The 26645-nt window shown below is 56.1% G+C and overlaps 16 protein-coding genes across 16 annotated transcripts; all 16 read left to right on the plus strand.

The window, feature by feature from the left end:
• Positions 1–210: 210 nt before the first annotated feature.
• Positions 211–789, plus strand: DQ04_01601000 (COP9 signalosome complex subunit 7, variant; the record flags this gene model as incomplete). The annotated part of the gene is made up of 1 exon (XM_009310904.1): positions 211–789. One exon carries the CDS (start codon positions 211–213, stop codon positions 787–789), a length of 579 nt encoding a protein of 192 aa, XP_009309179.1.
• Positions 790–1181: 392 nt separating this feature from the next.
• Positions 1182–3344, plus strand: DQ04_01601010 (putative sigma-adaptin 3, putative,adaptor complex AP-3 small subunit; the record flags this gene model as incomplete). Its single annotated transcript, XM_009310905.1, has 1 exon — positions 1182–3344. One exon carries the CDS (start codon positions 1182–1184, stop codon positions 3342–3344), a length of 2163 nt encoding a protein of 720 aa, XP_009309180.1.
• A 335-nt stretch (positions 3345–3679) lies between these two features.
• DQ04_01601020 (nucleolus protein required for cell viability) lies at positions 3680–4207 on the plus strand (the record flags this gene model as incomplete). The annotated part of the gene is made up of 1 exon (XM_009310906.1): positions 3680–4207. One exon carries the CDS (start codon positions 3680–3682, stop codon positions 4205–4207), a length of 528 nt encoding a protein of 175 aa, XP_009309181.1.
• Positions 4208–4479: 272 nt separating this feature from the next.
• DQ04_01601030 (hypothetical protein) lies at positions 4480–4866 on the plus strand (the record flags this gene model as incomplete). Its single annotated transcript, XM_009310907.1, has 1 exon — positions 4480–4866. One exon carries the CDS (start codon positions 4480–4482, stop codon positions 4864–4866), a length of 387 nt encoding a protein of 128 aa, XP_009309182.1.
• A 179-nt stretch (positions 4867–5045) lies between these two features.
• Positions 5046–5417, plus strand: DQ04_01601040 (hypothetical protein; the record flags this gene model as incomplete). The annotated part of the gene is made up of 1 exon (XM_009310908.1): positions 5046–5417. One exon carries the CDS (start codon positions 5046–5048, stop codon positions 5415–5417), a length of 372 nt encoding a protein of 123 aa, XP_009309183.1.
• Positions 5418–5581: 164 nt separating this feature from the next.
• On the plus strand, positions 5582–7258 carry DQ04_01601050 (hypothetical protein; the record flags this gene model as incomplete). Its single annotated transcript, XM_009310909.1, has 1 exon — positions 5582–7258. The coding sequence occupies one exon, from the start codon at positions 5582–5584 to the stop codon at positions 7256–7258; it is 1677 nt and encodes a 558-aa protein (XP_009309184.1).
• A 304-nt stretch (positions 7259–7562) lies between these two features.
• On the plus strand, positions 7563–8969 carry DQ04_01601060 (hypothetical protein; the record flags this gene model as incomplete). The annotated part of the gene is made up of 1 exon (XM_009310910.1): positions 7563–8969. One exon carries the CDS (start codon positions 7563–7565, stop codon positions 8967–8969), a length of 1407 nt encoding a protein of 468 aa, XP_009309185.1.
• Positions 8970–9463: 494 nt separating this feature from the next.
• DQ04_01601070 (hypothetical protein) lies at positions 9464–12484 on the plus strand (the record flags this gene model as incomplete). The annotated part of the gene is made up of 1 exon (XM_009310911.1): positions 9464–12484. One exon carries the CDS (start codon positions 9464–9466, stop codon positions 12482–12484), a length of 3021 nt encoding a protein of 1006 aa, XP_009309186.1.
• A 239-nt stretch (positions 12485–12723) lies between these two features.
• On the plus strand, positions 12724–13302 carry DQ04_01601080 (B9 protein domain 2; the record flags this gene model as incomplete). Its single annotated transcript, XM_009310912.1, has 1 exon — positions 12724–13302. One exon carries the CDS (start codon positions 12724–12726, stop codon positions 13300–13302), a length of 579 nt encoding a protein of 192 aa, XP_009309187.1.
• A 211-nt stretch (positions 13303–13513) lies between these two features.
• DQ04_01601090 (repressor activator protein 1) lies at positions 13514–16024 on the plus strand (the record flags this gene model as incomplete). The annotated part of the gene is made up of 1 exon (XM_009310913.1): positions 13514–16024. One exon carries the CDS (start codon positions 13514–13516, stop codon positions 16022–16024), a length of 2511 nt encoding a protein of 836 aa, XP_009309188.1.
• A 165-nt stretch (positions 16025–16189) lies between these two features.
• DQ04_01601100 (hypothetical protein) lies at positions 16190–16540 on the plus strand (the record flags this gene model as incomplete). The annotated part of the gene is made up of 1 exon (XM_009310914.1): positions 16190–16540. The coding sequence occupies one exon, from the start codon at positions 16190–16192 to the stop codon at positions 16538–16540; it is 351 nt and encodes a 116-aa protein (XP_009309189.1).
• A 166-nt stretch (positions 16541–16706) lies between these two features.
• On the plus strand, positions 16707–18476 carry DQ04_01601110 (putative ATP-binding protein; the record flags this gene model as incomplete). Its single annotated transcript, XM_009310915.1, has 1 exon — positions 16707–18476. One exon carries the CDS (start codon positions 16707–16709, stop codon positions 18474–18476), a length of 1770 nt encoding a protein of 589 aa, XP_009309190.1.
• Positions 18477–18755: 279 nt separating this feature from the next.
• On the plus strand, positions 18756–20144 carry DQ04_01601120 (hypothetical protein; the record flags this gene model as incomplete). The annotated part of the gene is made up of 1 exon (XM_009310916.1): positions 18756–20144. The coding sequence occupies one exon, from the start codon at positions 18756–18758 to the stop codon at positions 20142–20144; it is 1389 nt and encodes a 462-aa protein (XP_009309191.1).
• A 501-nt stretch (positions 20145–20645) lies between these two features.
• DQ04_01601130 (hypothetical protein) lies at positions 20646–22742 on the plus strand (the record flags this gene model as incomplete). Its single annotated transcript, XM_009310917.1, has 1 exon — positions 20646–22742. The coding sequence occupies one exon, from the start codon at positions 20646–20648 to the stop codon at positions 22740–22742; it is 2097 nt and encodes a 698-aa protein (XP_009309192.1).
• Positions 22743–23043: 301 nt separating this feature from the next.
• On the plus strand, positions 23044–25980 carry DQ04_01601140 (hypothetical protein; the record flags this gene model as incomplete). Its single annotated transcript, XM_009310918.1, has 1 exon — positions 23044–25980. The coding sequence occupies one exon, from the start codon at positions 23044–23046 to the stop codon at positions 25978–25980; it is 2937 nt and encodes a 978-aa protein (XP_009309193.1).
• Positions 25981–26266: 286 nt separating this feature from the next.
• DQ04_01601150 (putative dynein light chain) lies at positions 26267–26536 on the plus strand (the record flags this gene model as incomplete). The annotated part of the gene is made up of 1 exon (XM_009310919.1): positions 26267–26536. The coding sequence occupies one exon, from the start codon at positions 26267–26269 to the stop codon at positions 26534–26536; it is 270 nt and encodes an 89-aa protein (XP_009309194.1).
• Between the last annotated feature and the right edge of the window lie 109 nt (positions 26537–26645).

Genomic DNA, 26645 nt, shown 5'->3' on the forward strand with positions numbered 1-26645 from the left:
TGTGTGTGTGTGTGTGTGTACGTGTTTGCGGTGCGTCCATATAGCTGTGTTGTGAAAGGGAGAGTTGTGGGCATTCTTGGACGTTACTCTGTGGAGTCCTCGTTAGACGTTAAGTTTAATGAGGGAGCGAATCGAACACCTCTTCTTTGTGCACTGTTGTTGTTATTCCAGGGATAGTGCGGCGCAAACACTGGCACAAGCTGTGCGGCGATGCGTACTATGCAGGAGTACGCCCACCTCGTCGGTGCCTCGACGAGCGCTGCCAACACCGCCAGGCTGGCGGAGGAGGCTATCAAGGAGCCACACATATTCTTCTACAGCTCCCTCCTGCGTCTCCCTTCCGTTCAGGCGCTCCGCTCGAATGCGTCCTTTGCGTGGATCGTGCAAGTGATGGACGTGCTGTGCTACGGAATGGTGGATGCGCTTCACGGCCTCCCGGGCAGCGTACAGCAGCACCTGACGCCGCTCGTGTACCGCAAGGCGAGCAAGCTGTCCGTTCTGTCGCTCTGCGTCCGTGATGGCGTGAGCGGGGTGCTGCGCATTCGTGACGTCCAGGCTACCATTGAAGCCGCCACACCCTCTGAGGCAGAGGAGCTGCTTATCGACATGATGTCTGATGGGCTGCTGCGCGGCCGCATCGACCAGCGTGGGGGTGTTGTGGTGCTGCAGGAGTTTGCGGCGCGGGAGGTGCGGCTGGAGGACGTCGGCAGAATACGCGAGAAGATGGAGAAGTGGTGTAGAAATTGCGATGCCCAAATCGCCATGCTTGAAAAAATGATGGGTGAATGAGTCAAGGGAAAAAGAGAAGCCCTGAATGCGGGAGTGGGATCTGCTTGTGAGGACGCAAGGAACACCAGCAGCAGCGTGGCAACGCTGGTGAATAGGTTGCTGTGGCCGTGACTGTGCGTGCGGAGGCTGCGGCGTCGCTGCGTGTAGGGGGCGTTGCCACCGTGGAGGGACCCCATCGTCTTCTCTCCGTCGCCGGCAATAACGGACGGAAGCTGCGTTGCCAGGAGGGGCGGTCGACTCCTTGCTCACCCACGCACACACACACACACACACACACTCTCTCTGTTTCTCTCTTTTTGTTCTCTGAGTGTTTTCGCTCTCTCTCGTTGCGCCAGTCTTTCTTTCTGCGAACCGCGGTAGCGCCACGGAAGGACGTTAATATCATTACACCCATGACGAGTGGAAGTGTTGCGGCCGCACCAAAGGGCGACCTCCCGCTCACGGTAGAGGAGCTGGTGACCAGCTACCAGCGCATTCAGTGCCGCAACGAGGAGCTCTGCGCCTTCATCGAGGCGCTTCGTGTGGAGTGCAACAGCCTTGCCGACACCTCTCCGAATGCGGCACATGCCCTCCGCGACCTCCTGCCGATTGTTGCGGATGCAAAGCCGTGTGCTGACACCGCCGCTGCTGCTGCTGCTCGGCCCAAGGCAACTAAAGCGCGCGGCAGTAGCGGCGGTGTCCTCGAGGGTGTGGTAGTGAAGAGCGCCAAGGCCCGTGCGTCACCACAGCCGCCTGCGGAGGACACAACGAAGTCACTCTTCCTGCGCTTCGTGGAGGAGGCAAAGCGTGACTACAAGGAGGAGTGCAACGTGCTGCGGCTGAAACTGCTGGCGATGAGGAACGCGCAGCAGCTCCTTGCGCAAGCACGTCAGAAGGTACGGGCACAGGAGGAGCGCTGCACCGCTTATGCCGCATCGTTGAATGAGTGTCGCTACGAACTCACCAAATCACGCTCGCAGTGCAGCTTCTTACTGAGTGTATTTGGCAACAACACCAAAAATTCTCCTGCGACGGAGGGCGAAGGGTTTGCGCAGTGCTCGGACTGCGCAGAGCCGGATCATAGCTCGGCTGCTGTTGCTCCAACAGGTAGCGTGGAGGCTGAGGCCGGCACAAGTCTGAAGTCGCTCACTGCCCGCGTGGTGCGAACGGAGGCCGAGCTGCAGGAGTCACACGAAGCGGTGCGGGGGCTTGAGGCCACCGTTGAAACCCTGACATACGACAATGCACAACTCAAGAAAAGGGCCGATGTGCTGGCGAAGGAGCGAGATGAGCTGAAGCTGCAAACCATGCAGCTAGAAGGCCAGCTTCAGCGTGTGCTGTCCTTAATGCACGAGAATCGCGAGGCACACATCACGGAAAGCCAGGCCGCACTAGGGGGCGTGGTGTCTCAGCGACAAGTGGAGATGGAGCAGCGCCTGCAACAGCTGCAAAGCGAGAACCGTTCTCTTCAGAGCACGCTCCTGCAGTTTCAGCGGCAGATCAACGACTCGGAGTTGCGGGCGGAGGATGTGTGCACTGCCAGCGACGAGGAGATGCGGGCGCTGAAGGGGGAGGTGGCACACCTGCGTGCCAATCTCCACGAGGAGCGGCTTGCGCTTCAGCAGACGCGGGACGAGTGGCGGCGCGCAGCGGCGAATTGGGAGCAGCTAGACAAGGTGCACCAGACCGTGATCCAGCACATGTCTGTGCAGCTCTTGCGAGCAACTTTTGCAAGGATTGTCGCGTCGTGCCGAAGAGACAAGTTAGAAGCAAAAACAGTTACACCAGCAGTGTTACCATGTGAAGGAGCGGCGGCACCAGCAATAGACGAAACGTCATTGACGGTGAGCACGAATGCGCCGATAGGAATGGAGGAAGTGGTGGCGCAGGAGACCACAGGAGTGGAGATGAGGGAAGTTACTCCAGCGGCTACGAATGATGCCGTTGGCACCGATTGTGTGAATGAAATCCGTGCGCGGCTTGAGGCACTTGAATCGACGCACCGGAAGTCGTTGAGGCACTGGCAGCAAGTGAACCAGGAATTGCGCGCTGCCCTCTCTGCTTCGGAGGAGGAACTCAAGCGAAAAGAGGAGCTCATCAAGCAGTTACAGCGGGCGCAAGACTCCTCCCACACCACTACCGTCGCTGCCCGTCAGTTGGGGGGCAGAAGTGATAAGTGTGAAGTTGGCAGTGATGTAGCAACGCCACCGACCCAGCAGGATGACGTGGAGCAGATAAAAATGTGGAATACAGGAAATGCTGAAAATGAGACCCTTATGCGGAGGGTGAACGAGCTGCAAAAGAGCAAAAGTTCCCTCGACGCCCTCGTGGAGGACTATAAGAAGCGCTGCGCCGCGTTGGAGCAAGGGATTGCTCACCACGCCGACACACTGCAGCACACGCTTGTGCAGGCCGCCGTCTCGACGGCTGGCGGGCACGTTCGAAATGGCAGTGGCGTTGGTGACGGTAGTTCCATGGAAGCAGGTCAGCTTCGCAGTTTCCAGCGCATGCTACACTCTGCGCTCCAGGAGAATATTGTGCTGTCGGCCAGGCTGAAGGAGCTCGAGACTCGGTAGGCTGAAGGGGAGGGTGAGGTGGCAGCGCGTAATGCTATTGACTGACAGCTGCCACATTTGTGCATGAATTGGATCATCAATCAAATGCGGCACACCGAGTGAGGCGTGCGCCTTGTTTCTTAGTCTTTTGCTCCCCCACCCATGTGTTTTTTTTCCCTNTGGAGATGCACCCCCCGCACCAATGATGTGCCATGCACCGCCCTGGCAACCGCTTCTTTATTTGATTATGACTTCTGTAAATGCATGCGCATGATATACATTGACTGCCTGCGCTGTTGTTATTGATGTCTTTGCCCTCTTGTCTCGTGCGGTAATGGGGGTGGGAAGGAGTGAAAATGACGTCGGCGTCAATCAAGGCAATGATGGCGAAGGCGGTGACAACCTCCTCGACCTTCTTTAGTGACAGCAACGCTGTTGAGGGACGCAAGCAGCACAAGGATGCGATACGAAAGGAGCGTAAGGAGCGCGCGTCGACCCTGACACAGTGGTACGGCATGAAAAAGGCGGATCTCGGCGCGGAGGAGCGGCAAGAGCTTGAGCTGCTTAAGTTCCGCAACTTCATCAACCCCGAGCTGAAGCACCAGGCGCCGAAGAAGAGCGGCAACGAGACGAGCGGCTTCGTGGAGTTTGGCTATTTCGCCGGCACCGGGCGCAACAAGCGGAGGCGCCTTAAGTCATTCGCGGACGAGTGGGTTGCGGAGAACCCCGAGCTGGAGGACGTTGTGTCGCGGCGCCTCAAACAAAAGGTGCGGCTGAACCGGAAGACGAAACAACTTGCAGCCCGCCGCGCCGCGAGAGAGGCGGCGCGCGCGAAGGAGAAGAAGGTGTCGAAGCGGTCGAAGAAGAAGGAGATGATGCTGTGATGCTTGCGCGGAAGTGGGGTGCAGGGAAAGAAAAGAGAAGTGAACAATCAGGCAAAAAAGAAAGCAACGTCTAAATGCCAAATGCCATTTGTTTGTGTGTTTTTCTTCCGTGGTATTGAGAGCCTCTTGGCATCGGCGATGGCGCAATCGGTGCTGCTATAATTCCAATCGTCGCTCTCTCTCTCTCTCTCTCTCTCTCTTTCTCCTTTTCTTCTGCCTCTCGGTGTTAGTGTCAGTGCGTGTAGAGGAGCACTGCCACCGAATGAAGGGGAATGTTGTCCTCGACAACGCTTAAGGTGAGTGATGAAGTGCGGCAGGCCGCGGATGATGTGGGAGCGGACGCGACGATTCTCGGCGCCTTTCTTTGCAACAGCGCGACGCTCGGTACGTACCGCATCCAGGAGCACTGCCGGCGCAGGGTCAAGGATGTGGTTGAGCAGGGCAGGAATATTGGACGTCTCGAGTGGGAGAAGTACCACCCCCTTGTACAGGATTTGCGGTTGGCTACAAGAACTCTACACGAAACCGTTGAGGGTGGACGCGACGCGCTGCGACGGATGCACTGCTGTGTGGGTCGGCTTGTCATGGGTATGCAGCCACCAGGCGGAGTGGAATCCGCTGAGGTGCTTCGCTGTCGTGAGGAACAGCCGCCGTCGTAGTTCGTTGGAGTTGTGTTTACTTCCACCAACATTGCCACTATCAAGATGAAAAGTAGCAGTTGGGGCGTGCTACTGCACACTCTTTCATCCTCTCTCTCTCTCTCTCAGACACGGTTCCCCCTTATTTTTGGCTTCCACCAGAGCTTCATGGGGTTTTGAGGACCTCAGTCTAGAAAGGGATGTCACGTAGTACTGTCTTCGGTCCGGGATCACAGTTTTCCTTCACGAAGTTCGGCACCTTGGCGCGCAATAGGACCGATGTCACCCTGAACAGACGCATGAAGGATGCATTTCGGCTCGAGAACCAAAAACACATCCGAAACGACGTGGATCGGGAGAGGCGGTACCGCTTCTGCACCAAGTGCGGCATCACCAGCGTGACGATCAATTTTAACACAGTCCCATCGGCGCGCATCGGGCTGTGGGGCCGTTGCGTCAACGACAAGGATTACACCCACCACAACCTAATGGAGCTGTCACAGCGGGAGTACGAGCAGCTGCGCGAATGGCCGGTGGAGAGGCGGGTTCATTGGTGGCGCTATGAGCGGTAGTGACAGCGCATGGGGAACGCATAATGGAACTGTTGTCAGCCTACGGTTGTGCCACGTCTTTCTGTTTTTTTTCTTGTGTGGAGCTCTTTTTGTCCCTCTTTTTTTTGGTGTGGGGCGGCTGTGCTTTTCGCTCGAAGACTTGCACGTTATCTCTGTAGCCTCTCATGGACCTTTACGAGTGGCAGCCGCTCGAAGAAGGCGCCTTTAACGGTGATGAGGGTGACGTATCGCTGAACCTCAGTGCCCACAGCAGTCACTTTGGCTCCTCAGACGGTCTCGCTTCGTGGGACAATGACGCTGAGAGGGGAAGGGAAGAGGAAGAAAAGGAGGAGGTGACACGGCTGCTCCAGACGCGACACAGAGTCGAGCGGCTGCTTGAGCGGTTGGAGCGGTACAGTGCGAAGCACGTGTCTGTCAAGGGCTTGGCCCGGCTTCGTCGCCGTATGGAGAGGGAGTTGGAACTGCTCAACGCCGCCGTACACACCGCCTCGCGGCAGAACGACGGTGCGGAGCTGCACCGTCCACATTCACAGGGGATGAATGCCCACCATCTCGAGACGGTGATGTTGGCGCTGGAGTGCGAACCGGGCGTGGTGAGTGTGTGCACGTCGGTGCGCTCCACCGGCGGCAGCGGCGACAGTGCCGCGCAGGGGAACGTTGAGGTGGATGTCGTGTCGTGCGACGGGCTGCGCTGGGTGAAGGTACGCGCCGCCTCGACGCGACGCCTTCTAGCGGAGATGGATGAGCCCGGATGGGAGGCGGCGCTTTCACGCCTTCTCGCGAGAGCCCGCGCAAGACGACTGCCGTTTATGCGGCGGCCTGAAGTTGTTGTCCTGTTCCGCGACCACCCGCCGCCGGCGATGGTGGATGGGATTCTTCGCTTGGGCGCGCGGCCGGTGAGTTGCGCTGCGCTGTTGGCCCGCGTGGGGCGTAGTGGTGCTGCGCTCCATTGGCGAGGGACCGATTTTCTTCCGCCGCTCTCCTTCGCGGTGAACTTTGTCTGCTTTGACACAACGGCTCTCGTGGCGCTTTGCTCGGAGGCGTGCTTTGCGGACTCCATAGAGGCTAATGTTGTGGCGTTACGTAACTTTCGCGTGATGGCCGAACAGCACCGGCGGGAGCTGGAGGATCCGTGTGTGCGCCGCCATGTGGAGCCCGCTTTACAGCGCTACACGGCATGGCTCGACACACATAGGTTTGCTGCTGCGATGTCTGAGAGTATGCAGCGGTGTGGCGGAGATTCAACGTGTACACCAACCGCCAACGCCATTGAGTTGGCGTGGTTGGAGGAACTCGTCGCCGCAACGACGCCGGCGGACGAGATGCTTTCCCCCATTCGGGAGAGCACGGTGGTTCGTGACGTGCACGACATGCGGTGCGAGCGGTTGCTGCGAGGGGCAGTCGATAGTCAGCCGAATTGGATCGTCGCCGACATCACGCTGGCAGAGTTCCGGTGGATTCTTGAGACCATCGCCGGCCCCCGGGAGCTACGTCGTGCGCTCACACTGCTGCGTTGCTGCTGCGCTGTTTCGATGGACCGCCGATGGCTTGACGGTGGCGACGTGCCGCTTCTCACTCACGTGTCGGTGCTTGCCGCCAAAGAGAGTATCTCCCTGCGCAATCGCCTTGTTTTCGGGTTGGGCGACGCTGTGGGAGCTGTGGTGCTTTCATCTAACCGACAGATCCTCCACGCCGCGCGGGATGAAGGCGTGGAGCTGCTCGTGGTCTCGCACCCGGCGCGGGCACTGATGGAGCAGAAGATTAACTCCATGCCGCGGAGGGATGGACCAAAGACACCCCCTCCGATCGGCACCAGTGGCGGTGACGGAACGCAACAGTAGGTCAAAAGCCAACCTTTTGCTGAAGCGGGATGCCGCCGGGTACATGCATAAGTCTAAAGGGAAGGGAATTAACAGCGTCGCCTTTCTCAGTCTTGGCTGGGCCTGATACGGTTCTTCATTCTTGGCCAACAAAAAAAATATATATATATATTTTATGTTTTCTTTTCGCTTTTGGTGTGTGGGTGAAGGGTGTATCGAAGGTGATAGGAAACAAGCCATTCACTGCTGCTTTTCTCTTTGCATCGTCTCTCTTCCCGTGCGTCTGCATGGGTGAGCTGGTGTGTGAGTTTGCGTTAGTAGTAGTATGAGCTCCTCAGTAGACGTAGCCATTCGTAAGCTGAATGGTAACGATGCGAGACGGAAGGCAACACATCTGTGGGAAAAAGTTCATGAGATGAGTGCGGCTTCTCAATCAATTGGTAAGCCCATGCTTCATGAGGTGCTTAGTTATTCTGCACGAGCTCTGCTGTACAAACTAGAGCAGACTGGAATCGCTGAAGAGCGGTGGCTGGGGTTCTTGAGCTTCTTCACGAGCGCGATGCTTTCTTTGGGAACTCACGAAGCTGAGAAGCTGCTGCAAATATGCGAAGAAATATTTTATATTGTGCTATGCTATCCGGATAATCCGCTGGACCTTTTCTGCGAGTATCTTTTGTGTCTCTCGTCGCAGCGGCACCAACGCGAGAGACGGGTCGACGCGGCGTCGAGCGACGCAGCGCGGTGCCCAGAGTTGGAAAACGCATCTGCCGACGACGTAGCGCTGGTGCCTGAGATTCCCCTGAGCGAGGTGCGCCGCTGCCTGAGTGTGATGCCGCAGCGGCTCACGTTCCCTTTGCAGAGCGGCGTGGTGCGCCTGCGGCTGGCCAACCCGCTGCCTATTCCCGATGTGTCGGCCATCCGTGGTGGCTACACCTGTGACACATGCCACATCAACACCATATACGTGGCGTATCAAGCAATGCTCTACGACGACGGGAACGCGGAGAGCGTCCGCAGTGCGGCGCGCCTTGGCGAACGGAGTGAGGCTTTGGGCTTTGACATGTGTGTGGGATGCGCCGTGTTCTTCTTCCGCAATGCGTGTAGTAGGTTGTCGCAAGCCCTCCGGGATCCGTTTCGAACACTTCGAGTAAGCTCCGCTGCCAATCTAAAATTGCTTTCATTGGTGAGCAAGGGAGATGTAGTGATAGTCAACGTCTCCGTTGCGCCGTGGGGCGCGCAGCCCATTGCGTGGATTGCAGAGGAGGGCGTACATCTTCCCCCCGCCGCGTGGCGTTCCGGAGTGAGGGTGACGAGCCACAACCGCTACGTCCCTTCTAAGGCGACTGGCGGAAACCCCGGCGACGAGTGCGCCATTTGCATGCAGCCGCTGGACGATGGAACAGCGGTTCTGGAGATGTGCTGCAACCACTGGTTCCACGTGGAGTGCATCCAGGAGGCGCAGAGGATGATGGCGGACGAGTGCCCACTCTGTCGCCGACCGGGTGTCTTTGCGAGGTTTGGTGGCTTGGCGCTGGAGCTTAACTCGTATGAGGTGCGTATCAGCCGACCCCCTGAAACCACGCGATTTGTCCTCGTACTGGGTGCCCTGCTCACGCTTGATGGGAAGTATGATAACCCCACCAATATTGCTGCGTGCAAGTCTTTTCTTATTGAGCATCCTTGCAACTTATTTACTCAACAACAAGAGGAGTGCAACACGATTGACGCGTAGACACACTGCAACAGCCTTGAGCGAACACATCTCCCCGAATGTGGTGATGCTGTGCTCGTTGCAGTGTGTCTGTGGCGTGATGCCTTAGTGGACGCAGTTCGCTCTTGCATATGACACTTTTTTGGTTTCATTTACTTTTTGTTATGTGAGAAGTTTGCCTCGCCCCAGTGCAAGACAAATACATCAGCCCCCATAATGCGATTGTGACAGAGTTGTTTTCACCTTCTTTCTCTTTCCACGCCGAGTTGCTGGAGAGAGTACGTCGGCGAGCGAAAGAGTGTGAGCGCGAGTGAGATCCTTATTGATATTGAACCTGGGACGTTGTGTGGTGAAAAAAAGGGCACAGAACAATTCATTTGCGGAACTGATGTTTCTTCCAGTGTATGTGTTTTTTTTGTTCTTGTGCCGTTGCTTCTGCCTTTGCATCTCTCATGTTATGTAGCTACTTACTGGGGTGAGGGAGGCGCGGCAGTAACGCCACTCCGAGCACACCGATGGATAGTCCCTCCAGTGGATTCGGTTCCAATGCAACGACAGCTGTAGTGCTGGCCGAAGATGGCGCGAAGGAAAAGCAAAAGACCAACAATAAGGCTGGGCAAAGCGCTGCACTATTCCCAAAGAAGTTAAAGGGTCACGGCGGCTGCAAGTACGAGCGGCTCGACGATGCAGAGGGTGGGGAAATTGTATACGTGCCGTTCGGGATCACTTATGCAAGGAGCGAACTTGGATGGAGGGCAAAGCACGACGCGAAGAGAAATAAGCTTTTCTTCATTCGTCTTAGTAATGCTGCCGAAAAAACATGGCGGCTGCCGGCGATACCAGCGGGGGTGCTGCAGCAGTATGGAGTCCTTCATGGCGGCGGCGAGAAGGAAGAGAGACAGATTCTGGCGAGTCACACTACCACAGCAGGGGAGGCGGCCGGCAGCGACAGTGACGAGGCCTGGACGGATGCTTATGACGATGATGATGATGACGAAGGTGACGCTGCTGCTGCCACTCCTTTTAGTGGTAATGGTAGCTATGGTGACAGAGGCGCATTTCAGCAAGAGCATGAACAGGGCCTTTACCAAGACGGTCACACCACTCTCTTCTGCGTAAAGGATGGCTCCGAAGTTGGGGTGAACAGCACCAATGACGTTGCGCTCGGGTATCGCACACACATGGAGAACGAGGAGCCGTTGGTGCCGGGCGACAAGGCGCCGACCTTCAAAGAGCCGCAGTCGTTGCTGAACCACATGAGCAGCGAGGATGCGCCTGTGACACCACCCTCGAGGCGACCTGTCGCGTCCTGCGCGGTACCAGCGGGCGAGGTTTCACTTGCCGAAGCTGGTGTTGCACGCCTCATTGAGGAGCAACGCGTGGCGCGACACTATTTCGAAGAGGAGGAGAAGGACGAGCGCGGTGCACTTCTCGATACGGTGCAGGGGATGCTGGACAACGTGCTCTTCCCAGATCGCAGTGTGGAACGGGAGGAAAGTGGCAACCTTGCAGGGGCAGGGAAACACTCTGCAGTACCCGTGCTGGATGACCTTGCGGAGGATAATGAGCTGTTCTTACGCAACACACGACTGAGCCACATTGAAGACGATGAGGCAGTGACACCATTGGAGAAGCTGCTGCGTGACAGTTCACCGGAAGCACCTCATCAGCGCATGGACAACAATTCTGCAGCAGAGACTTACGCAAACATCTACCAACCGCTGTCTGCGAAGCCCGACGACACGGCTTTGCCACTTCAGTCGATCAGTGAGAGGACAGCGAACACGTTGCAGACTCCCTTCAAGGAGACGAACGACGAATCCTCGTCTCCCCGGCGGCTTCTCGAAGTTCAGCGGCACCAAGTGGAGATGGTGCGGCGATTGACCCAACGCGGCCGAGATAATTTGGAGCGTGCACTGGAGGCGCGCCAGCAGCCAATCACTGTACCATCCGACGCATTTGCGCAGCTGCGCTACGAACCCTCCAGTTCTTTCACACGTGACAGGCAGGCTATTATGGGTGCACTAAGTACCTATAATTATGGCTCTTCGGGGGGTGAGGTGAATGCCCCACGACAAGAATATCAACCTCAGCAAGTGCAGCTACCACCACCATTACCGCCACCACAAAAGGGGCCACAAGGGATGAGAGCGCATAGCGCCGACGTGTCGCCGATATCTCCGCGGACATTCATTCATTCTCCCAGCCCTCCAAAGCCTCGGGAACCCGCGCAGGATCGGAGAGAAGCCATCGTCGCTGAAGCATACGAAGCAAAGTACGAAGAGGGCCTTGCAGTCATGCAGAAGCTCATGGAATTGTATCAGACATTTATGATTACGAAACCTGAGCCCCTCTCTCATAAGGAGTTGCCCTATGCACCAAGCAACAAAAGAGGCGTGGTTGATGTGGCGGAGTCGTCCGCGGCGAAGTATGAAGAGCGCCTGGCGTGTATCAAAGGCCTCTACACTTCTTCTGCCACCACCACCAATGCAGCAGATTGCCATCACCAACACCAACAACTGCAGCCACCGCACATGTCATGCCAGTTCACCTCGCTAGACCCACCGAATGAAGTCAGCTGCCCTTTGCCCAATGCATTTGACACACTCTTGAGGGAGCACAAGGCGCGCTTCCATAACTCTGTGCCGCGGCCAGGCGATGCACGACAGGGTCAAGGCAGCAGTGCTGTTGAGTGCACCTCTCCTGTCTCGCTGAAGGAGACTATTATCGCCAAACGACGTGGCGTTAAAACACCCAATCCTACTACCTCTGTAGAAGAAGCAAAATGCGGAAAGTGCGGCAACAAAATCGTCTCTTTTCGGTCGCCGCACCGCCACATTATGACACCTCCATCAGCTTTTCCGGTGGAATGTGCTTCTCCGAGAGAACATTCTTCAGTGCTGCGGCCAGTGCTTCGTTGGGACGAAAGGCGCAGCGGAAACATCTTAATTTCGCAAAAGGGAACGACATGCATAGCGGACGCGTCAAGGGCCCTGGAGCTCATATCGTCTGAAGCGCGGCGAGCGGGCAATATGCCATCCAATGTGTCGATTCCAATGTATGCGATCGGGACGATCGGAATTTCGGAGGGGGAGCTCATTTTCGAGGTGCGGGTTGACGCTCACCCGCCGTCAACGAACACACGGAGCGGCGTGTTTGCTGTTGGTGTTGCCACCAAGTTTTATAGGGGCGGACACAAACGTAGCCCGGCGTATCTGTTCCGCTCTGATGGCACCATTGTGGCTAGCGCAGACGACCGAAAAGGTGTGCCGTACGGTTCCCCGTACCACTTTGGCTCACATATCACTGTTCATCTGAACTTAGTTCAGCATGAGCTGAGCTTCTTTCTTAATGGACGAGCGCTGGGAGTGGCCTTTAAGTTCAGGGGCGTGGGCGACCCCGAGCCGCTGTTTCCGCTGGTGGTGCTCAGCGGAGAGGGCGAAACAGCGAGTTTTGTGCCACCATCAGCCCCCCAACTTCCCCCGCACCTGCGCCCACCATTGCAGCAAACATCAGGCGTGTTGTATGGTCTATAATTGTATCGTTCGCAGTGTGTGCAAGGATTGCCTCTCCCCCCTCCACGCTCTTCAATGATTTATGTTTTTCTCCTCGCANAAAACGTGTAGTTCCATGGGGAATTTGCCGTGTTTCTTTGAGTATTTTTTTTTCTCTTGTATTCTGTTTCGCCTTCCTCACTTCATTCGCTCTTTTCCATTTTTTAAATAATTCACGCTTCTTCTTTTTTTTTGCCGTTCCTGAGTTAGAGGACTGCCGGATGGCAGAGCTTCACGTCATTGGTGACCTTGCCTCAGGGGAGCAGTTCGGCGGGATGAGCTACTTTTGCGTGTTTGAGATGGTGACCGGCGAGCACTGGAGTGTCGTCGAGGGTCGTACCTCCGGCTGCACGCACATCATGGCGAGCGGTGAGGACGACACTGTGGCCTGGTGCTTTCCCATAGACGTTCACTTTACAACAAATAGTGTTGAGGGATGGCCGAAGATATCTCTGCAGGTGTGGTCGGTTGACAGCTACGGACGGAAGGACCTGGCGGGATATGGCGTTGCCTTCCTGCCACCGCCCAGCATGGAGGATCAGGAGGTGGTTGTGGCGACGTGGAAGCCGTGCTACTGGAATCCTAACTTCTTTTCTCGCATGTATGAGAGACTGCGACTTCTGGTGCTGGGCGGAAACCCCGTGCTGCGTGACAAGGCGCTGATACACACCAACGACGAGCGCTTTAAGTTGTACACAGTTAGCGGTGGGACAGTGCGTCTCCAGCTTAGCGTCGTTTCTCGAGGGATGCAGAGATTGGGGATTCGGTGCAGTTCAACAGGTGCGGATCATAAACCATAGATTGCATTGCGATTGTTTTGCGGCGCCTGTTTTTTTTTTGTTTATATTTGGTCGGGGAGGGCGGTGACGAATTTGTCATGTCTCACTACCGTATATGTATATATGCCTCAGTGATGGCTGACATTCTCTTCCCTTTTTCACATAGGTTTCTTTTTTGCTTTGTATTTCCAGGAGCGCGCTTGTGGTACCGCCAACGACGCACAGGCCCTGGATGAACGACAACACACCTGGAGGCAGTCCCATGTGGTGTGGGGTGCGTTTCTTCGTTGACGCCGATGTCTTGTTGACATTCGATGCGGTAAAGTTAACAGATATGGATGGGCGACCGGGACAGCCGCAGCGACGCATCGCGTTGGTGGAGGGCAAGGCCCTGCCAGTGACGTCGTATTCAGGTGCCTCTCTGTTCCTCAAGGCGCTCAAAGCGACTGGAAACCCGGTCGTAGTGGTATCGCCGTGGAAACCAGAGAAGACGACGTCGCTCTTGCGTCTGTTTGGGTGGGACACGCTTTACGAGGTCCGCGCCGTCCACCCGGAGCCGGGACACGAGCAGCTGCTGCTGTCGTGTGTTGGGTGTGGCTTGGAGGAGTACAGCAGTGCCGTAGTTGTCTCGGCGTCACGTGCGGCATGGCATGCCTCGTTGTGGTCGCAGGTTGTGGAGGTGCAGCATGAGGCGGAGCGGCCCTCCTCTTCGCTTGCTCTTCTGCGCGCGCTCTCCTGCTGCCTGCGCATCGCTGAGTGCCGTGTGCGTCTCCCACATACTGCGGTCTCATCGTGCGTGGCGCTCTGCCGCGCACGTCTGTTCGCGCGGTATCGCTTCTGCCTGGCCCCAGAGGTTGTTGAGCAATCTTCGGTGGCGATGCTGATAAACGGGCACGGGGGCTATCTTGTGACGAATTGCGAGGATGCGACGCACTATGTTGTTGGTGATCGGGGCGATGCGTTGAGCTGCACCCTTCAAAAGCCGAGGTTGTCACCTGCGGATGGTGACGATGCCTCCTCGTCCGCTTCTAACACCCCCTCTGCTTCCACCGCTGAGAACGGAACCGACAGCACTGCCTCTGAGGAGGGGAGCGCGGCCAGCGAAGAAAGTGACGAGGAGAAGTGGCAAGGTGAGAATGAGGAGGACGACGGTGGTGTGGTGTCACCCTCGGTGGCAGCAAATGAAGTCGCATCATTTCCTGCAGAGACCTCAGGTAATGGTGGGAATCCACTCCCCCTCTTATCTGCTGCAAACGGTCGCCACGAGGCGGAAGCGAGGGGTGAACATGCAAGAGGCTCGGCGACGGCAACGACTGTTACCACCAAATGGCTGCAAGACTGTGTTGATGGACTCCTCGTGTACCCTCCACAGGTGGCACACTCTACTGATGACACTTCACAGTGGAATACCTCGGCGCTGTTGCTGGCGGTGCTACTGCCTCCTCCAGACGCAGAACCCCTGACTCTCTCTCGTTTCAATTCTATTGCAGAGGCTTATAAGTTCTGTCCGTTCGAATCTTCTCAGGCGACTGGCCATGTAGACATTGCCGCTGTACTGCAGAAGCAATGGGGAGCAGCGTTGCATGTTGAGGTAAAGGATGAAGAACTGCTTCTGTCGCGACCTTCCATTGATCCCAATGAGGGCGGGTTGGAATTGGAGAGACATTTGGCATTCATTGCAGAGCAATTTTCTGTGGCATGGGCAGCCGCACTGCGGGACAGACGGCTTCATAACACACTGGAGTCCGGCACACAAACTGCCGTCCCCATCACCGCTACCTCGTGGACAAACACAGAGGCCACATCTTTAGTGGGGGAGGGGGCCACCACAGATCCGCCGTCGCAGGGCCGGACTATCTTGATGCGCGCACTTGGCCCAACGGAGTGGGCAAAGGAGGTGGACGCGTCCAGCATGACGCATCATACGCTTCGGACAACCGAGCACTCAGTGTCGCTGGAGCCCTTGAGTGAGCTGGCATTGGTGAGTGAGCCGCCGTCGAACTGCGACTCCCCACCGGTGGTAAATGAGGTGGACACTGGGAGGGATGAGAAGAGGAGTGTTCTTGGGCAGCGCACCCACGACGATGTGGCTCAGCTTCCGGCGGCCGACGCCGGAACGAGGGCGGAAGACGATGAGGGTGAATTTGTCATGTGCTTCATCCCGACCGAGAGCCTTGGGGCGGATCAGGAGGCGCTGGACAAGGACGCTCTTCTGCGCCACCCGCCATTCCGCAACTACCCAATGAAGCTGACCATTGACAAGCGCGGTATTCATTGTCTCTTCGTCACCGCCTTCGACGCGAAGAGATTTCGTCAGGAGGGATACGCGGAGGTGCACAGCCGGTTCTTACCCATCATGCCGGAGTACGACGACGAAGCCACGTCAGCTCCGGGCTCCCGGAAGCGTCGCCGCAGTCGATCTCCAGTTACAAAGAGGCCAAGCAGCAGTTCAACGAGAAGTGCTCGCAAAGAAACATCTTCGGGTAGTTATGGGTCGCATAATCACAGGAATGCCACCGACACGAGCAGGGCGTTGGCTGGGGCGAGCAATGCGGAGCTGTCGAAGAGCGATCTGGAGTTACTAGGCGAAATCGGTGCTACGTACGATTTTGCTCTGCAGCAGGTGGATGTGGTGGAGCGGTATGCACTTAACGAACTCGCAGATCCGGTATTTCGGAAGCAGCAACATCAGCTACTCCGCGTGGTAGCTAAACTGAAAAGCGTAAGAGCGAGAACTGTTTGATCGAGTGCGCCAGGGCTGAAGAGAGGGGAACGTGGATGAATAACAGTATGCGAGAGAAAGAGACAGAAGCCTTTCCTTTGCTGGTCATTCATCGTGCCACCGTAACCTACGCAGCTGTGCCGCCTTTCTCTCTTCATTCTCTCTGCCAAAGAGCTTACAATAGATATGCAAGACCATGACGTGGAGGTGGAGGCGTGCCGCGACGACGACGATGACAACAACGACGACACGAGCAACAATAACACCGATGTCGTGAACAATGCCGAACTGCTGCCGGTCGAGGAAGCTAATTCTCTGTCTGAAGATAAAGATACTGTGTCATCGAGGAAGGGTCTCTCCCCGGACGAAAAGAGGGCTGGTTTGATTGTTCTCGGATGTTTCCTCTTTCAAGAGGTTGACAGCAGTGTCTTCCGTGCAGTCTTTGTGGCATCTCTCGCGGCGTACGCGCTGTCGAGGTGTTACGTTGCGTGCCGTGAAGGAGAGGAATCGGGGAAGTTGTTGGAGAAGGCGGATTGAACTTCGAATGGTGAGTACTGATTTCTTTTGTGTGCCTTGCGAGCGTGCTGGATGGCCGGCCTTCCATGGCTCTTTGCTTTTATACATTCTACATCCTTTTTTTGTCCTTTTGTGTTTTGATCGCCGCTACAGCACCTGCCGCTGCTCTTAGGCACTGCAGTGGGGCATGAAGACCATTGCCCTCATCTCCGGCGGAAAGGACAGCATCCTCTCAGTGCTGCTCGCGCTGCGATACGGATACCAGCCAGTTGTGGTGGCGAACATCGCCCCAACATGCAGTGCGGGCCCTGAGCACGTGCATGAAATCGATTCATACTCTTTCCAAACTGTGGGCCACGAGGTGGTGCAGTCCATTGGCGCTTGCATGCAGCTGCCTCTTCGCCGCGCGTACATACGCGCCGGTCAGTCCAAGGTGCAGGAGCTGCACTACACGAGGGAGCGTGACGACGAAGATGAGATCGAATGTCTCTACCGACTTCTGCGCTCTATAAAGGAGGAGTTTCCAGAGGTGGAGGGTGTTACAACTGGTGCGATCCTCTCGCACTATCAGCGTTATCGTGTGGAGGATGTGTGTGAACGCCTGGGTATTTCCTCGATCGCATTTCTCTGGCAGCGCCCGGCTGATGAAGTTCTCGATATGGCTTCCGCGCTGCGTGTGCGTGCCATTCTTGTCAAGACAGCGTCCATTGGTCTAAACCCAAGAACGCACCTTGGTAAGACCTTACAGGACGTGCGGCCGGCGCTGGAAAAGGCAGAGCAGTTGTACGGGACACACAGTGCAGGCGAAGGGGGCGAGTTCGAGACCATTGTGCTTGACTGCCCACTGTTTAAGGAACAATGTCTGGAGGTTGTGGCGCTGGAGCCGGTCATTGTGGACGATAATGAGTACTCCCCTTCTGGCCACGCGCTCCTCAAGGTGAAGCTGCGTGACAAGACAAGTGAGGAACGAGATGCGGATACGGATCTGCTGCGGAAGCTTCCGACACTGGTATTTCCTTCGGATCATATGGCGCACCTTCCCTCTCCAGAGCGCATGTTGCAAGTATTCACGGGGCCAATGGAGCCAGCAGCATGCTCCATTCCGAGTGAGGATAATACTAGCTTTTGGAGCTGTGCCTGTGATGTCTACAATAGTGAACCTCTCACAACGGAAGACAGCGTGGAGTGTTGCTCTGAGGGTGTTTTACAACAGGTTGTGGAAGACATGGCGAGAAAGAGCCGTGAGGTCTTCTTTCTTCTTGTGCTTGCTCCATCTGTGCGGCATGCTTCCGCTTTTTATCACGCATTTGGGCGACTATTTCCTGACGTTAAGCCTCCTGGTTGTACATTTGTTGAACGTTCAGAACTACTGGCGCTCCGCGTGGAGGCTCTTTCGGCGCCGCGCTGCTCAATTAATCGGTCAGCTATGCACATGCGGAGTATCAGCTGCTTTGCGGCCGCATCGATGGGGCCATATTCTCTAGTGAACGCCGTGACGGTGGGAAATGAGCGCCGCACCCTTGTGAGTGGGTGCATTGGGCTAGTGCCGGTGACACAGCTGCTGGCGACGGCGGATGAAATGCCAGAGCTGTTGTCAATTCCGCTCTCCTCTGTGTGTGGTGTTTTGAGTGTCGAGGAGGATTTGCTGCGAGCATTTATCGCGCAGTTTGCCTTTATGTATGCAAATAGTGTAGCTGGGCTCTCACACTTTGGCGCTGATGGCACCACCCCAACACATGCGACCTTCCTGCTGAGGGACATGCGATTCACACCACTTTTGTCGCCGTTGTGGCAATGGTGCACCAACAGTCCCACGCGGCTCGTTCCTTGGGCCGATTCGCAGACGTGTGCGTTGGGCGATGGCCTTGTGTGTCGTGTCTTCAAAGTGACACAACTTCAATCTTGTGCGATGGTGGGAGTTATACTGGAGCGTCGAGCCCCTCGTTTGGATGATTAAGAGTTTCAGACACTGAGGCAAAGAAAACTGTGTTCAGTTTTTTTGTTGTTGCCTCTTGGTGTCGTTAAGCAGTTTCTATCCCATGAGGATAGAATGATAAGCCAAAAAAAACACATGAGTTTGGATGCTTGTGATTACGCACGTTTCTCTGTGACTGTGTGTGTCCGAAGTCTCTTTTTTCTCCCAATGCTAATCGTTCTGTTCACCACACACTTGTACAATACACACATATACTTACTGCACCAAACAAAACAACGAAGCAAAATATCTACTATCAGTATGACACAAGAGAACAACAGTTCTGCGTATGTCTATGTAAACGGGGAGAAGATGAATCTTCTTGAAGACGGACGACTATTTTTGTACCACCGATTTCCTAAGGGCACTCTGCTGTATGACCCTAGCGATCTCCCACCACGCGAGGTGCCACTCTCAACCGACGCTGCTGAACACGGTATCACAGTTCGTAGACTAATTCCATACGGCCACTATCATGCCTTTCTCCCAGACCCAGCAACAGGCGATTTGCACCCGCTCACCGGCGAAAGTATATGTGCGTATGTGACAAACCTTCCACCTAACACAACAGCAGAGATGTTTGGGCGCTACTTCGAGGCATTTGACATGGTGGCGGAGGCTGACATCTTTACAAACCCGGAAGGTTTGTGTAATGGAAGGGGATGGGTGGTGTTACAGGACCCCATGAAGCTACTGATGATACCTCCTCTCCTTGAGTTCTTCCCGCGGAACTTCATTCGCATTGCTCTCAGCGACAGAATCCCCTCACGTGCGGTGTTCCCACCACCACAAGCGGCAGCATCCAGCATTCACGCGCTTGGTAGCGTCACCCCATCTTACGTTGACCCTGTTGTTGGCCACGGCCGAAGTACCAATTCAAAGCGTTCCGGTGGCATGTCTGGGCATGGCGTTGGACCCAATGGGGCTCCTAAACCGCCAGCGGCGTTGGCTGGGGGCGTGGTTAATGCGAGTTCCTACTACTTTGCGGCATCGATACAAAAGGGCGAAGTGGACAAATCTATAGAGGAAGGTGTTTTTTGGCCAAGCCCAGCGAACCGACGCGCCTTTTATTCAACGCTGGAAAGGGGACCAGTTATCATCATATTCGTGCTACAAGAGTGTCCCGCCGTTTTTGGTTACGCACGGTTGCTTTCACAACGCGACTCAGACACCAATGTGTCATTTGGATGCCCTATCGAGTGGATGAAGCATCATGTATTTTTACAAGAAACCGAAATGAGACTAATCCAAAGCGTTCCTATAGCCAAGATGGGTGACGGAATTCCACTGAAACCTGAAATTGGTGAGAGCATATGCCATTTAGCTGACCGGTATCCTTCGATTCCAACCATGTCTGAGGGTTTAGGCCTCCAGGCAGCGAACGGCAGGCATGCCGGGCGTGGCGGTGGTTTCAATAGCATAGGTGGCGGTGGCAGCGGTGGTGGTGTTCAGCCCATTGGCGACAGGAGGGCATTGAGACCTGGCACTGCGACGGCAGCGCCTCAACCCCTAGGCGCGCGCCAATCCACAAGAGGGGGGCACTATGTGAATGGCGCCAACAGGGTCCTTCCTCGTCGACGTGTATATCATGATTCCACGAGCAGCTACCCATCCTTTGGCGGTAATGTTGTGCCACCTCGAAAGCTGTAGTGTTCCAAACCGTTTTCTCATTGATGTGAGTGCGGGGAGCGAACTTCTGCTGGAGTGCTTCGCTCCACTGGCCACTTTGCCTACATTTGGTCCGCTGTCTACGGCATGCGTGGGAAAAGCGGACGAACAATATTATTGCAAACGAAAAAAAAAACCAAAACGAGGTAATGCGACCCCAATCCCATTTACTTTTAGTGGGTGAATTCTCACATGTGTGCTTGCGAATGTGCACTCCTGTGCGAGCTCGCACGTTGTCTAATATTTAAACCGCTTTGTTACAGCCGGATAATTTATTTTGTTCGTTTACCCCCTTTTTTTTTTTTTNTTTTTTTTTTTGTACTGCGTGTACCTGCATGCAGGGGCGGCGAATCTACGCCAATATTCCTGGTATGATCGTTCTTCTTGAGGCTGTCACTCCTCCCTACTTGTCGGTCTTTTTTGTTGTTGGCTTGCTTTGTCCTGTGGTTTAATTTCGTCGCGTAGCGCCGACAGCTGCACGTCATGTGGAGCCCAACGGCGGAGGTGCCGCTGCCGTCAAATCAGGGGCATTGGACACAACACGGGCACACCAACCAGTCGCAAAGCTGCGATCGCACCAACTACTCCCCTTACAAAGAATTCAGCCACATCCTCGAGGCGTCGCACATCACGTTCGCAGGAAAAAATGCCGTTACACAGTGCACATCCTTAAGCGATCACCCTTCGCCCGTTGTTGATGATGTCACGCAGGGTCTGCTAACACCTAGACAAGGTTGCTCGCGTTGTGCACAGATTAATGGCATCCGTGAGTCTCTTAAAGGCGTAGAGGCATCGTACCTGGAGGAGATCGCGCACCTGAAACGCCTCATCGCACAGGTTGACGCGGAGCGCGTTGATGCCGCCAACCGAGCGGAGAGAGCGCTTCAGGCGTTTGATCGCAGCAGGCAGCATAACCTGACCAAGGACCGTGAGATACAGGAGCTTGTGGGCCAGCTACGACAAACCGAAGATAAACTGCAGCGTTCTGAGTATGAGTTGGCTTCGCTACGCCACCGTTACGCGAATGATATTGCGTTCTATCACCAACGTGAGTCATTCTTTTTTACGGAGACTGAGAGGTGCGGTAGGGTGGCGTTGACATCCATGGAGTCTGGTTGGCGCACCGCACTTCAGGCCAAGTACGTGAGCATCGTGGAAATGGGCCGGAGGGAGCAGCACCGATCGTTTGTTTCTCATTGCGAGCTGCCGGACTCTCCTCGCGGGAGTGTCGGGCTCCTTTCAACATGCTGCGGTCTTTCGCCGAGCCCGATGCATCAACGCTCCCCCTCCATCACGCGCCGTATCGAGCCGCGCACCAGTGAAGAAGGAGGGAATGCAATGTCTACCTTAAAGGGTGGGCTCTTGACGGAGCTGCGGCAGTCCAAGAAGGTTGTAGACGAGCTCAATGAAAAACTGAAGCTTGAGTTGGGGGCCAAGGAGGAGCAAATCAAATCGCTGCAGCAGCAGCTCGACATCCGAGATGAGGGTTTCCTGCAGCTCTCACGAGAGCACGCAACTGATGCGGAATTGGCAGGGGAAATGCAGGAAGAGATTGACGACATGCTTCGGACCGAGGTTTGGCTAACGCAGAGCTGCGAGCGCCATCGTCTTGAGGTAGAGGCACTGGAGGAACGAAACCATGTGTTGCAGTGGCTACTTCGACACCATCTCGCTTCTCTACCGAAGAAGTGTCTCAATCCACACGAAGGAACACCAGAGAAACAGAATCTTGCTCCACTTCAGTGGACACAGGGGACCTTCTCGCCCCTCGTCTGTAATCAAGGCAACCGAATGGGGCCGTTAATGAGTCGCAACACGGATGAGGAGTCTAATGAGGGCCTCCGCGCCGTTGTTTCCCAGGCTGTGACAGAGACTCTGCAGAAGGTGCTGCAGGCTCAGCTGCTTCCGTTGAAGCTTTCTGTGGAGTCCATTCGCACAAGGTCAGACGAGCTGCATGCCAGCATGAAGAAGGCTGTAGAGGTGATGCATCATGGCACGGAGCCCCCCTTGACAATTGCTGATGAAATGAAAAATGAGCATACAAACTTCCTCAGCGATACTAGGCAGATGTTGAGGGAGTTGATCGCTTCAATGGATCCTGCAAAGGCGGGTGATGTCGCCACACTCCGCGGCGCACTCCAGAAGGTGGCACGGCTAACTTCCCACAATTCAAAGATCATGGATGATAAACTAAACGATATCCTCGCTTGCCAGTCGGCGGTCGCCACGCAGCTGGCGATGGCGGCGGTTCCACACATTGAGGAAGAACTCCACGACGCCCCGCCTCTGGAGATCTCCGCCGCTGTGTCTCCGTGCAAGAGGGAGGGGGATATCTCTTCTACTGCTGCTGCTGCTTCTGCAGGTAGCGGCAAGGCCTCTTGTGAATCAAAGCAAGTGCGGTTTGAACTCGCAGAGGATGATGCGCAGTCAAAAGGAAGAGGTGTTAGTGGGGCATCATTCAGTGGCTCGACGCTGCCATCGCATGTGTGGGATGTAGTAGAGTCAGACGATGAGTCGATTCCTCCGCCCCCCACTGCAGCTGTTACGCGGAGGACACCTTATGACATTGATGAAGTGTGAAATACGATACGACTGGCTGCTTCATTTTCTTTTGTTTATTTGCGAACCTTTCTCTACATTTGTAAGGTGGTAAACAAAGGGAGAGAGAGAGACGCACCCCATAGATACGCATATATATATATATATATATATATCACTTGTCTTTATATTTTCATGCGAGTCCTTCGTTGGGCATGGAGGCGCGCATTTCTCTCTGCACCGAGACACCAACACATGAAATGCATCCCTTTCTCTTTTTTTTTGTGCTTTGCATGTGGTGAGTGGCATTCTTGCTCAAAGAGCGAGAATTAGTAGTGGCGCGATGATTACCCGTGGTAAAAGAGGGAGAGGTGATGACGACGTGTTGGTAGAAGGCGTCTCCGCTGCGATTCGGGGCATGACGGCCGAGGTGGATGACATCGTAGGGAGTGTTGCGACGGTGAATGGTGCGGTGCTCGAGTCGGTGCTGCGGAAGAGTCGGCAGGTGGCGCACGCGCTGAACGCCTCTGGAGGCTCCGTGGCTCGTCTGTGGAAGCAGCTGGCGCAGAGCCAGCAGAGCCGTGCAGCTGCGGCGCTCAGCCACCTCCGCTGCGCGGAGGATGCGCGGCGTAAAGCGGAGTCTGTTGCCGCGCTGCAGCAGCAGCTGATGAGCTCGGCTTCACTGGCTGCGGCAGAGGTATCCAAGGGGCTTGGCGCCGCCAACAACACGGCTGTCGCGCTGTTTTCGTCACAACTGGCAGGGGAACAGGCGACAAATGAACAGCTTGTTTCATACGTGCGTGATTTCCTTCGGAGTTCACTAGAAGCACTTCAGGACTATTCGCGTCGGGCACTCAATGCTGAGCTCTCACTGTCGAAGAATGAACTCACCGCCGCCCGCCTGCGGAGTTCCCTTTCCTTCTACCAAAGTGCGTCACTGCGGCATCACGAGGAGGTTGCAGCGCTCATCACTATTGTTCGTCTTCTTGCTGCGAAGAGCAAGGATGTGGACCTCGCCAACTCCGACCTGCGGCAGGCCAAGGCGCATGTGAGGCTGCTGGAGAAGCACCTTGACCTGGCGGGAATCGTCCACGCTATTGTGCCGCCGAGTTTCGTGCCACCTCGTCCACCGCCGGAGGCGCCCAACGGCGCGTTGAAGCGCACTGCGCCGGAGTACTTCGCGCTACGTCTGCTGGAGCACAAGGACGTGACACTCTCCGAACTGGTGGACTCGTGGCACCAACAAGAGGTACGCATCGTCACCGCAGAGGCGAATTACGGCGAGTTGCAGGCGTCCGTAGAGGCGCTGCGGCAGGAGGCGCTCACGGTGCACCATAGCTTCCTAGAGGAGAAGCGGCGCCGTGAGGTGGTCGAGCACCGACTTGTCGACCTCGTGCGGGAGCGTATTCACCCGAGCAGTAACGACACGCTCGTGCGGCAGCTTACACAGCTGCGCACTGACTATACTAGGGCGCTCGATGACGCTGCTCAAATGGCAACGGCGCTCGGCGTGACCCGTGAGGCATTGGCGCAGGAGCAGCAGCGGAGCTCCGCACTGGAGGTGAAGATGCGGCAGATGCAGGACGACGCGGACGCTGACGAGGTGGCGCACACGCTTGCCTCGCTGCGCCGGCACTACGAGACGGAGCTGGAGCGTCTGTGCGCCGACGCGGTGGATGCGGACACGCATAGTGCCGTTGCAGTGGCACATGCCGAGGTGCAGCAGGAGGCATCCGCGCAGTTGCACGATGCGCTGGCGGTGGCGCAGCGCACTGCCGCGGAAATGTCTACCGCCCTTCAGCGTGCAGAGGAACATCGACTGACAGTGGAGGAACAGGAAAGATGGGGCATCAACGCGCGGGCGGAGCGGCTTGTCGAAGAGGGGAACAAGGCAATGGAGCGGAGTGACGCGCACCTTAACAAAGCCTTGGCGGCGTTTCAGATGGTAGTGCGCGAGGCAGAGACGCAACGCACCAGTGATATGGCGACCTTCGAGCAGCAAGTCGCCCAACTCCTCGCACTGTTCGAGTCTCTGCAGCCCACCGCTACCGATGGCGAGAACACATCTGATGTCGATGCAACGGCGTTGCAGCTGCAGCAGCAGCGCGAGGCCCGCGCGGTAATGCGGGAGGCGCTCGCTCACGCGCTGCAGTTTGTCTCAGACGAGTTGGAAACGAGTGACGCGACCAAGACAGGTCTGCTCGACTCATCCCTTTCCGACGCTCGCCATGTCGGTGTGCTGCTGGAGAAGGTGCGTGTGCTGACGGCAGAGCGGGATGCTGCGCTGCAGCAGCTAGCGAAGTGTGAGCAGCTCATTGACCAGCACAGTCTCACAGCTGTCGAGCGTGTGCTGATGCACGAGGTGTCCGTCGAAGAGTCAATCGACGCGATGGAGGCCTCGGAACAGATCGCAATGCTACGGGAAGAGGTGTCGTCACTCAGCGCCGTTCGTGCGGCCGCGCTGACAGAGCTTGCGGCGCTTCAGGAGGAACGCCTGCGCGACGACAATGGCGCCTTTCGCGGCGCGGAGCGGATTGAGCTGCTGGAGCGCCACAACGCGCGTCTGGTGACGTCGTTGCAGGAGGCCCTCACACGCGAGGTGGCCCTCGTTGAACAGGTACATCAGCTGCAGCACGGTCTGCAGCAGTGGGCCGGGAAGGAAGAGCCTGCAGACGCGGCAGAGGACGCCGAAGACGCGACAGCAGCGGCGCCCACCCCCGCAGCTGGACAGGAGCAGTTGGCTCTGCAGCTCGAACAGCTCTGTGGCGGCATAGCCGAGATGAAGGAGCAGCTTGCGCATATGCAGACAGCCATGACGACACGTGATGCACCCGGCAGTGGCGAGGTGGAGGTGCAGTTGCTTCGTAACGGCGTGGGACACGTGGCGACGTCGCTGCGTGAGGCTCTGCACCGCGCCGAATTGCTCCGCCACGCCCTCCCAACGGATACCAACGCCGCACCAACAAAAGTTGAAGAAGAAGCAACAGTGCCCGCGGCATCAAGTGACTCGGTGACCGAGAAAAATGAGACGGGGGAGGATGCGGTGCCGCAGAACCGCCTTGCGGCGGAGGTCGCTGCACGGGACGAGGAGTTGACGCGGCTGCGCGGAAAGCTAGAGGCTCACCTGCGGACGGAAGAAGAGCTGAAGAAGGCTCAAGAGGATATGCAGCAGGAGAACGCCAGCATTAAGGCGAGGGTTGGGCGACTTCTGGAGATCAACAAGCAGCTCGTCGAGGAGCTAAGGGCAGTTCGATCTGCAACAGGAGCCTCACCGAGTTAATCAAGACAATGGAAAGGAGAAGGAAAATGAGGAATGCTGGGATCTTGTACGCGACATTCTTTGAAAGGATGTTTTTTTTTTCTTGGCTCCCTTTAAAAAAAAATGTATTCTTGCTTTTCATGGACAGGAACTCAATGCGTGGTGATATGGTGTCCTGAAAACCGTTTGTCATTTCCCGTCTTCCCCCTTCTTTCGTCCCCTCTCTCTCGCTCTCTTTCTGCATATGTGTCTGCGCCTGTAGTTTGTAAGAAGAGTTCCTACCTCTCTCGCCCGCAGTCACTCAATCATGAGCGACCGCAAGCCGAACGTGAAGTTCGCCGACATTAGTGAGGAGATGCAGAACGACGCGTTGACGGTTGCCGCCAAGGCGATCAAGGAGCATCAGATGGAGAAGGACATTGCCGCGTACATAAAGAAGGAGTTTGACAAGCGCCACAACCCCACCTGGCAGTGCATAGCTGGTCGCAACTTTGGTGCTGACGTTGTGCACGAGGCAAAGCACTTCATTTACTTTTATGTTGGCCAGATTTCGGTTCTTTTGTGGAAGACGGGGTGAAGAACATGCATGCCGTCGATGTAGATACTGCACACCACTCCTTTGTACGTTTCGTGGCGTCGCACGCATGCAAACCTAAACTGCTTCCTCTGCTCCCCCCCCCCCCCCC

The sequence above is a fragment of the Trypanosoma grayi genome (assembly GCF_000691245.1).
Source record: "Trypanosoma grayi strain ANR4 Tgr_160_V1, whole genome shotgun sequence".
Taxonomy (NCBI): domain Eukaryota; phylum Euglenozoa; class Kinetoplastea; order Trypanosomatida; family Trypanosomatidae; genus Trypanosoma; species Trypanosoma grayi.